Below are 10614 nucleotides of genomic sequence, written 5' to 3'. Positions count from 1 at the left end.
CCCAAAAAGGAGCCAATCGCCACGCTGAGAAGGAGGAAAAAACCATCGTCGTCGTCGACGACGGCCGTCGAGGACGAGAGCAAAAGAATACTTGGTGGCGCGAGCATCAGTTTCGATACGCACCTCGAAGTGATTGGATCACAGCAACCTAAAAGGAGAGAAGTCAAGCTGGCGAGCCGAGCCCAGCAGAAGAAATGTGTGGGCCGACGATGGCCGGAAGAAAAGTTATGTATAAAGTGTAAATAGTCAAACATTAAAATGAATTAGAGCAAAAATCAGTGTGTGTGTCGTTTGTCTCTGAGCCGGAAATTCCCTTGGTCCGCCAGTCGCCTGCGTGTCCGGTTGAGTCCTTTTTAGGGCTAGAGTTATTTTGAGATAGTTTTCCCACCCTATGGAGTTCGCCGCTGGTCCGTCGGTCGCTGCATGGCAGTTTCCATACACCGAATCCACTTGGGGAATCGGTGAGACCGGCGGGCGCGCTGCAATCAAGGCAGCCTGGAGAAGAAAAGCAGTTTTACAGTCCACTGCAACACGCCGCAACATGTTTTGGTCCGATCGAACCGGATGGTTTGGTTCATCATTGCTGCTGGCTGGAACGCATCGCGACTGGGCGTGATTGAGTGGAGTGGCTGGCTTGGAGACAAAAACACACACCACAAGAAAAGTTGGAAAAAGTGAAGCAAAGCGAAGACTGGACAATCGAACAAGAGTGAAGTGATTAACTGCTAATGAACATTGGACAAAAGTGCTAGTGCAAGTGATTAATTAAGAATCATGCCGCCGAAGCGTACACCTGTGAAGAATATGGAAGGTGGTGGTAGCAATTCCGCCGCCGCCAGCAACGACGACGCAGTGGAAGAGTTCGACGCGCTGGTGCACATGCGTGGTTCAGCAAAGGCGAAGCTGACACGCGTCAAGCACATGATGGATCAAATCGTAGAGGAGGAGATCACGCTGCCGCAGGTCAAGGTGCACCAGAAGAAAGTGGAAGCTGCCTACAAGGAGTTTTCGGACTACCATGAACGCATCATGGCGGTCTGCCCACCGAGTAAGAGACAGGATCAAGACTGTAAGTACGTTGAATTTGAAACATTGTACGACGACATTTCCCTCGCTCTCGAAACATGGATCGAGATGCTGAGTCAAACGAATCGTAATCAACAACCGATTGTGGTTCAACCGTCGCTTCCTCGTGCCATTCCGCATTTCGATGGCAAATACGAGCAGTGGGAAAAATTTAAGGTCATGTTTAGGGACGTGGTCGATAGATCGAATGATCCGCCACGAATTAAGCTCTACCATTTGGAAAAGGCTCTAATTGGGGACGCAGCTGGCATAATTGATGCAAAAACCATCGCTGATGGCAATTATGACCATGCATGGGAAATTTTAGCAGAAAGGTTTGAAGACAAGCGACGAATGGTTGATCATCACATCTCTGGGCTACTCAATATGAGGAAAATGTCGCAAGAAAGCCACTCTGAGTTGAGAGAGTTGGTCGATTCATGTGTTGGTCATGTCGAAAATTTGAAACATTTGGGTCTAGATTTTACTGGGGTATCAGATACAATCGTAACGCACATCCTATCCAATGCGTTGGACGATGAGACAAAGAAGTTGTGGGAATCCTCGGTCGCCCATGGGGAGTTGCCTGAATATGAGGACACTGTCAAATTTCTGAAAGGTCGCATTTCCGTACTTGAACGTTGTCAAAAGTCCACTAGTGATAGTAAGGTCAAACAATCCGCGCGTGGTGCAGTCAAAGGACTCGTGTCCGGCAAGCAGTCGTCGAACGTGAAGGTGAACGTGGTGTCATCAAGCAGCTGTGAGTTCTGTGCAGGAGACCATCTGGCGTTCAAGTGCTCTACGTTCAACGGATTGTCGGCGGAGGATCGCTTGAAGATGGTGCGTGATAAACAGGTGTGCTTCAATTGCTTGCGACGTGGTCACCGAAGTGGAGAATGCAAATCGAGCAAGACGTGTTCGAAGTGTAAGCGGAAGCATCATACGCTGCTCCATACAGAAGGTGGTTCAGTGCAAAATTCAAGTTCCAGCAATTCCAGTGTGACAGATCAGCAGCAGGTTCCAAAGCAAGCGGCGCAGCCAGACAACGCAAATGTTCCGGGTAGCAGTACACCTAACACCGTGGCTTCGAATGTGGTCGAGAAGCCAATTTCGCAAGTGCTGTTGCTGACTGCAATGGTCAACATTTTGGACAAACATGGAAAACCGCAATCATGTCGCGCTCTTTTGGACAGTGGTTCGCAGGTCAACTTCATCTCGGAGGCGATGTTGGAAAAGCTGCAAGTGGATCGAGAAGAAATCGACATTCCAATCACCGGAATCAACAGCGTCAGATCCAGCGTTCGACAACAGGCGAGGGTGGAGGTTCGTTCGAAGCAGAATGGTTTCAAGATGGAGTTGGATTGCTTGGTCTCGCCGAAGGTAACAGGAAACCTGCCGACCTTCAAGGTTGACGCAGCTACATGGAACATTCCCGCTGGAATCCAGTTGGCAGACCCTACGTTCTTCCGTCCAGGACAAGTGGATTTGCTAATTGGAATGGAATGGTACGACGATGTGCTCAAGTCTGGTCGTCTGAAGCTGTCAGAAGATCTGCCCACGCTCCAAGATTCGCAATTTGGCTGGTTGATTGGTGGAAAATATGCTAGTGCTTTTTGTGGAACAATTGTGAACTCTAATGTGGCAACACCATCAAGTGACTCTTTAAACGAACTGATGCAAAAGTTTTGGGAAGTGGAAAGTGTTTCCAGTGAGAAGTGCGTGATGACTGAAGCTGAACAGTGTGAGCAGCATTTCCAGTCTACAGTTCGTCGAAATGAAGATGGTCGATACGTAGTACAGTTTCCACTTCGGGAATCAATCAGCCAGCTTGGAGATTCGAGACCAATGGCGCTGAGGAGATTCTACGCACTGGAGGCAAAATTGCAGAAGAACCCGGACATCAAGAAGCAGTACGACGAATTCGTGGATGAATACGAGCAGCTTGGACATTGCAAGGAAGTGCATGAAGCAGAAGATCCTGTTGGTTTGCAAAGATGGTATCTACCGCACCACGCGGTACTCAAGCCGTCGAATACGACTACCAAGTGTCGCGTCGTGTTTGATGCATCGGCAAAGGTTGGTGGAATGGCATTGGACGACGTGATGATGGTTGGCCCTACAATTCAACCTGATTTGCTGACGATCATTTTGAAATTTCGTATGTATCGGTATGTGCTAAGCGCTGACATCGCTAAGATGTATCGGCAAGTGTTGAAGGACAAGTGTCATACTCCGCTACAACGCATTTTCTACAGGAAGAAGCCCAACGAGTCACTGCGTGTCTTGGAGCTTCAAACTGTGACGTACGGTACAGCTGCAGCACCATTTCTGGCCATTCGTGCACTGTATCAACTGGCAATCGACGAGGAAGCAGAATATCCTTTGGCAGCGGAGCTGGTGAAGAAGATGTTCTACGTGGACAACGTACTTTTTGGTGGAAACAATTTGGTAGAAGTGAGAGACCTCCAACGAGAGTTGATTTCGCTACTGCAACGCGGAGGTTTTCATCTACACAAGTGGGCTGCAAATGATGAACGACTCCTGGACTCTATTCCTGAGGAGGATCGAGATAAACTGGTAAAGATTGAAGAATCTAGTGCCAATGAGGTAATTAAGACCCTTGGGCTTACGTGGGATCCGGTCGGAGATGATTTTCTGTTCCGGGCACAATCTGGCTGCAACAATCCAGCACCGACAAAACGGCAAGTTCTGTCAGTTATAGCAAGGCTTTTCGATCCCCTCGGCCTGTTGTCACCAGTAATCGTTCTCGCAAAGGTTTTGATGCAGAAGCTGTGGAAGAACAAGATGGATTGGGACGATCGGCTGGATGAAGAACTACTCGACGACTGGAGATATTTTTTGAACGCGCTGCCACTTGCAGAGGACTTCCGAGTTCCTCGGCGGGTAATTTCGGAGGAAGCGGCAAGGATTGAAATCCATGGATTTGCAGACGCGTCAAATACAGCCTACGGAGCATGTGTGTACCTTCGGTCGGTGCATTCCGATGGTACTGCGAGTTCGAGCTTAGTTACAAGCAAGTCAAAAGTCTGTTCCATAACGCCTATGTCCATCCCGCGCAAGGAGCTGATGGCAGCTCTACTCCTGCATCGATTGGTTAAGAAAGTGGTTGACGCAATGGAATTGGAACACGTTCCGGTTACTCTCTGGTCCGACAGCCAAGTGGTCATTGCGTGGCTAAACAAGCCGTTGGACTGCCTGCAAGTATTCGTGAGGAATCGTGTAGCCGAGATTACAAGCGAAAGTGAACATGTTTGGAAGTACGTTCGCTCTGCAGACAACCCAGCAGATATTGTATCGCGAGGCATGCCAGCGAAAGCGCTCGCGACGAGCAACCTATGGTGGAATGGACCGTTTTTCCTGTGCAGCGCAGCATATGACGAAGTGGTTCCTGCAGCTCTGGAAGATGGAGAGATTCCTGAACTGAAGCCGGCAGTATCTGTCAACGTGGCAACTGTATACGAGGAGCTTCCGATATTGACAAAGTTTGAGTCATTTCGGAAGACACAAAGGATCATCGCCTACGTTTTAAGGTTCATCAAAAACTGTCGTAAGATTGGTGAACGAAGCACTGCAACGACGCCCACGATTTCTGAACTGAAGGAGGCAAACAAGCGGATCATCCAAGCGATCCAGAGGAGCGAACTTCAGGATGAAATCGATCACCTGCAAGCGGGGGAGCCATGCAAGAGAATCGGCAATCTGAATCCTTTCTTGGACGACGGATTACTACGAGTTGGAGGTAGAATTCGTCACAGCAAACTAGCATACGAGGTAAAGCATCAATGGATCGTTCCGGACAAGCACCCCGTAACGAGAAGACTCATCGCAGCGGTACATAGAGAAAACCTGCATGCTGGTCCGAGTAGCGTGATCACAGCCCTAAGAGAGCGCTACTGGATACTGAACGCTAGATCGACGGTACGAAAGGTGACGAGAAGTTGCATCATTTGCTTCAAATCAAGCCCGAAGCTTGCTGAGCAGTTCATGGGAGACTTGCCGTCGTATCGCATCACCGCTGCACCTACGTTTTTGAAAGTTGGAGTAGACTTCGCTGGACCTATCTACATAAAGCAAACCGCCAGGAAAGCAGCTCCAGTGAAAGGCTACATATGCGTATTTGTCTGTTTGGTTTCGAAGGCAATGCACTTGGAAGTGGTGGAGAACCTATCCACTGAAGCGTTTTTGGCAGCACTACAAAGATTCGTATCCAGAAGAGGAGTACCCGAGGAAGTGTATAGCGACAACGGAACGAATTTCATCGGCGCGCGATCAGAGCTTCGTGAGTTGTACGAGCTCTTCAAGTCCGACCTAACCAACGGTAAGCTATCACAGTTCTGTCAAGTCAAGGAGATTAAGTGGACCACGATTCCCCCAAATGCACCTCACTTTGGAGGGCTATGGGAGGCGGGCGTTAAAAGCGTGAAGTCTGTTCTGAAGAAAGTCTATCAGTCCGCCTCTCTAACAATAATGGAATTTGCGACCTTGCTGTGTCAAATCGAGGCTATTCTAAACTCTAGACCTCTTTTTGCACATTCCTCTGACCCCAATGACCCAACCGTTTTAACCCCTGGCCATTTAATGATCAATAGACCTTTAACTGCTATTTCTGAGCCTAGTCTTGACGACATCCCCATCAACCGCCTGTCAAAATGGCAGCACATTCAGCTTCTTCGACAGCATTTTTGGCAACGCTGGTCGAAAGAGTATTTGGTAGAGCTTCAATGTCGTTCGAAGTGGACGAAGAAGCACGTCAATGTAGTCCCTAACATGATCGTCCTGTTGAAGGAAGATAACGTACCACCTCAACAGTGGAAAATGGGTAGAATCGTCAAAACCTATCCAGGTCCCGATGATCTCACTCGTGTCGTCGACGTTCGTGTGGGCACCAGCGTTTTCAAGCGGCCAATCCACAAGTTGGCACCCCTGCCCATCTTCGAAGAAGAACCACTACGTTCAACACATCAGGACGAAGATTCCAAGGAGCCACCAGTGTCACTCTTTTCCCGGGTGGCAGCATGTTCAGTCCGTAACGCTGCGAACTGAAGAAGGAGCACGTATCGTTCACGTGAAGAAAGCGCAAGCAAATCGAGGTAGCAGCACGCAATCTTCGCATGAAGGAAACCCCCCAAAAAGGAGCCAATCGCCACGCTGAGAAGGAGGAAAAAACCATCGTCGTCGTCGACGACGGCCGTCGAGGACGAGAGCAAAAGAATACTTGGTGGCGCGAGCATCAGTTTCGATACGCACCTCGAAGTGATTGGATCACAGCAACCTAAAAGGAGAGAAGTCAAGCTGGCGAGCCGAGCCCAGCAGAAGAAATGTGTGGGCCGACGATGGCCGGAAGAAAAGTTATGTATAAAGTGTAAATAGTCAAACATTAAAATGAATTAGAGCAAAAATCAGTGTGTGTGTCGTTTGTCTCTGAGCCGGAAATTCCCTTGGTCCGCCAGTCGCCTGCGTGTCCGGTTGAGTCCTTTTTAGGGCTAGAGTTATTTTGAGATAGTTTTCCCACCCTATGGAGTTCGCCGCTGGTCCGTCGGTCGCTGCATGGCAGTTTCCATACACCGAATCCACTTGGGGAATCGGTGAGACCGGCGGGCGCGCTGCAATCAAGGCAGCCTGGAGAAGAAAAGCAGTTTTACAGTCCACTGCAACACGCCGCAACAATATTGATTAACGGAATTAACAAAAATTTAAAAAAATATGACCACGCCGTTTCACGCCGCCGCCGCCACCGCCAAAAATTCATTCGGCGTCACGCCGATCACGCCGCCGCCGACAGATTTCAAATCGGCGCACACCTCTAAGTGGAACACAGCGTGTGCGGGGTGTCGCTGAGAGTGGCCGAAGATGCGACTGCTCGAGAGTTAAGTTTAACCCAACCTTTGAACAGGAACACTTTCACCATTTATATATATTTGTCTTCCCCAGGTACACAATCTTTGATGTTTTGTCTTGGCTGCTTGATTTGTATATCACAAATTGAATTCCTAATTTTCAGCTTCAAATGTCAGTTGATAATGTAACTTCGCAACACTATCTGGAACACCCCTGTAACCCCAAGAATGCTCCTGAATTCCCCTGGAATTCCTTGCACTTTATAATATGGGTTGGTTGACAATTATCGGTTCATTTCCCTAGAAAACCTCTGTAACTTCCCTGAACCCTCCACATCCCCCTGGAACACCCCCGAAACGATATAAAATCCCCAGGAACGCTTTGCAATCCTTTGAAATATACCTTGTAACGATAGTTGGCCGCGGTTAGCTCAGTTCCCTACTAACGGAACGGTACGAAAATATCAAAAACTATACCAACTAAAAACCCTTACAAAAAAAGAAACTAAATCTGCCAAACTGCGGTATCCGTGGCCAAAAATGTCACTAAAGTAAGCAACAGAGGGAGGCAGGTAATCACCCACGCAAAACCAAATCGTAATCACCCAGATCGTACGGCTTACCTGCTTTACTTCCGTAGCGAACCGGCTTCGACCAAAACCCTAAAACAATTATTTAAACAAAATCACTTAAGCGCCAACGCACGCATCCGTGCGATGTGAAATTGTCTGTTGAAGCCTTTTCCCGGTTAGCTCACTCAGGGCAGGTCTAACGGACGCGATCCACTCCCAATAACTCTACCGAAATAACAGAACTTCGAATGCGGAAAATGAATGATCAAACTGACCAACAACTTGATTGATGTTCACAGTATTGGATCCCATTATATTGCTCAAACATTTTGGACTACTATCTAATAACTTTTGATCTTGTGCGCGCACTTTATACTAGTACTAGTAATAAAAAGAAAAATCTAACTTGACCGGTGACCTGGGGCCACCTCCTGCTGTCTGGTACGGCTGATGGTTCCACAACGGAACGCTGCTGGGCGGGATGCGGCTGGACAACTTACGTCGACAGCCACCCGACGGGGATCACCGGCGGTTGCCGATGGTATCGAGATGGAACGCTGGATCACTTGGGCCGAACGTGACTGGAATGGCTCGTCAGTCATCCGATGAAGATCGCCGGCGCGATCGATGGAATTGGCCGGGACCGAGGGAATGCTCAGTCCGACACGATCGCCGGTAGTTGACGGTGGCTTGTTGGAGGTTCTCACGGTTGAAATCAAACCTTCTCTGGGCTAGACCAAGTCGACAGCCGTCGCTCGTCGAGGATCACCAGTAGTTGACGGAGGCTTGAGGTATTCACGGTTGGAAACAAACCTGCTCTGGGCTGGACCAAGTCGACAGCCGTCCGATTGGACTCGCCAGCGGATGCTGATGGAAAAGAGCAAATGGCTTCCGGCTCGGATGTTCACTAGCGTGGAAATGTTCGGCTTAGAATCCCTCCTGACTGGAGCGAATCGACAGTCTGACAAAGGAGGCTCGTCGTACCGGAGAGTGTATCGTAATGGACGACGGAAAGCACCAGCGTGGGCTGGATGATGAAGGCGAGGCTTGGTCGAACGTTGACAGTCGAGACTTGCGAATCTCAACGGCTTGTGCCGATGGGCCCCGGAATGACCGTGGCGTTGGCAGGCTGCTTTTGGTCTTAGCAGTAACGGAACACGTGCACCACAGACCACCGATGTCACTTGTCGTGGTTTCTGACCCGGAACGTGGTTACAAACCCCTTCGTTCGAAGGAAAACCTTCAAACGAAAACTATTAATAGGTTGTCGAATCACTCGTGAAACACCACTTATTACCTGATAAACTCGATCTCGATTCACACACCGAGTATTCTTTAATTTTCAGCTTTTCAGCTATCACTTTTGGGCACAGCCAATTTTTCTGAACTTTACTATACAACGACCAAATTGCAAGAGGTCTGATCAGTTCACGTATGCTAACAAGAAAACTCCCCCAAGAGGGCGGCCACAATGTTGGCCTTTGTTCGCAACTGATGAGGCAAATCAGTTGGTTCAGTTTTGATGAGTAAGTGGGAGTGAATTTAAATTATAAACAACAATTGGGTTGTTTAGTGAATAATATATTGCTATTTTCTATAGCCTAATCGAAAGAGCTCATTTTTCTGAGTATAACGTGATTTTATTGGATTCCAATACCTTTGTTTTGATGGTTAATTTAACAAAACAGTACAGTCAGGTTTTTTTTTACGCGGGGGATACATACCGCGTAAAAAAAAAACCGCGTAAAAATAAACCGCGTTAATTCAAAAATCCGCGTAAAAATAAACCGCGTTAATTCAAAAATCCGCGTAAAAATAAACCGCGTTAATTCAAAAATCCGCGTAAATGAAAACCATGTTTTATAACTTTTAACTCAATAATTTCCTTCTTGATTTTATATTAAAAAATGAACTCAACGAATTATTTTAAAACATCATTTTAAGATTTTTGCCTGTCACTCAAAAAGTTACACAAACTGCCAAGCTATTGTTTAAAGGTTTAAAGCTTTTACCATCATTGATGACGTCAAACCAGACATCAACCTATCATTCACCTATTTTTATTTTGGCCACCAAACCCAACATGGACCCAATACTTGTTCGATGTTGGTCCAACAGTGGCCCAACATTCGATAAAAATTGACCCGACTTTGACCCGACATTCGATATTTTTTCAGTCTGGTGGAATTTCGCAGGGTTTTCTCGTGTTTCGTGCCCAGCTACTCATTTGAGTGACAATGTATTCAATTAACAAGGATTCGCTTCTCATTTGATAGGTGCTCTGATTGAATGAAATCGTTTTGAACATGAATAGAAGGAAAAATGACTAAAAAGATTTGTTGGTTAGTGTTCAAATGAATGGGATGAAGTTTTGCAACACTGCACTGGTTTAAACTGGTTCGTTGTAAAAACTCCATCTCACAGTTGTCGAAGTACAGGCAGTAAATCATGTTCACTTAACCTTCCGTATCTCGCGCGGTTGCCCACCACCTTCAGCACCACGCTTATGCTGAACACGAAAAGCGAGATTATTTCATCGTGTTGTACAAAATACAACAATACAGGCAATCGCGCGATTGCTCGAGGGTTGATAGTTAAAGGTCACAAAGCATCCTTAGAAAGTTTTGGGATATTCCAGGTAATCCTAAGTGTTCTGGAACTCAGTTTTTAAAGTCTATGGCTATGACAGTAGTTTCTCAAGCTAAAAATAGTAACTATACATAATTAGACAGGGTTTAAATCAATAATTATTCCAAAATAGTTTAAAAATATTCCAAATCAGCGAATTGAACAGCTACAAATGGACATAATAGACATAATTATCTGATAGATAGATACAATAATTGATATTGTTATAATCTCTGGACATAATAGATTACAAATCGTAGATTTGTACAATGAGAAAAGTTTATGTAATCTCAAGAACGGTTTGGATGTCCTTAGACATCTCAACAGATCTGATGCTGTCTATTAAACTGAGATGTTCAGTAAGTCATGAAAGATTAGAAGTCGTAGCTTTGTATTATGAATGAAGTTACCGGTACACCCGTAGACTTTAGGATCTAAACTCCAGAACAGTTTGGATGACCTAGGTTATCCTGACTGATCTAAAACTGTCT

General features: G+C 46.8%; 1 protein-coding gene across 1 annotated transcript; it reads left to right on the top strand.

The window, feature by feature from the left end:
• Nucleotides 1–774: 774 nt before the first annotated feature.
• On the top strand, nucleotides 775–6129 carry LOC134292158 (uncharacterized). The gene has a single exon (XM_062861010.1). It carries the CDS (start codon nucleotides 775–777, stop codon nucleotides 6127–6129), a length of 5355 nt encoding a protein of 1784 aa, XP_062716994.1.
• The last annotated feature ends 4485 nt before the right edge of the window (nucleotides 6130–10614 follow it).

The sequence above is a fragment of the Aedes albopictus genome, chromosome 1, assembly GCF_035046485.1.
Source record: "Aedes albopictus strain Foshan chromosome 1, AalbF5, whole genome shotgun sequence".
Taxonomy (NCBI): domain Eukaryota; kingdom Metazoa; phylum Arthropoda; class Insecta; order Diptera; family Culicidae; genus Aedes; species Aedes albopictus.
Note: the sequence above shows the minus strand (reverse complement) of the source record. Positions and strands in the feature narration are given on the sequence as shown.

Bases quoted from the DNA above. Each gene is read 5' to 3' on its own strand.
- LOC134292158 (XM_062861010.1), top strand. From the start codon at position 775: ATGCCGCCGAAGCGTACACCTGTGAAGAATATGGAAGGTGGTGGTAGC.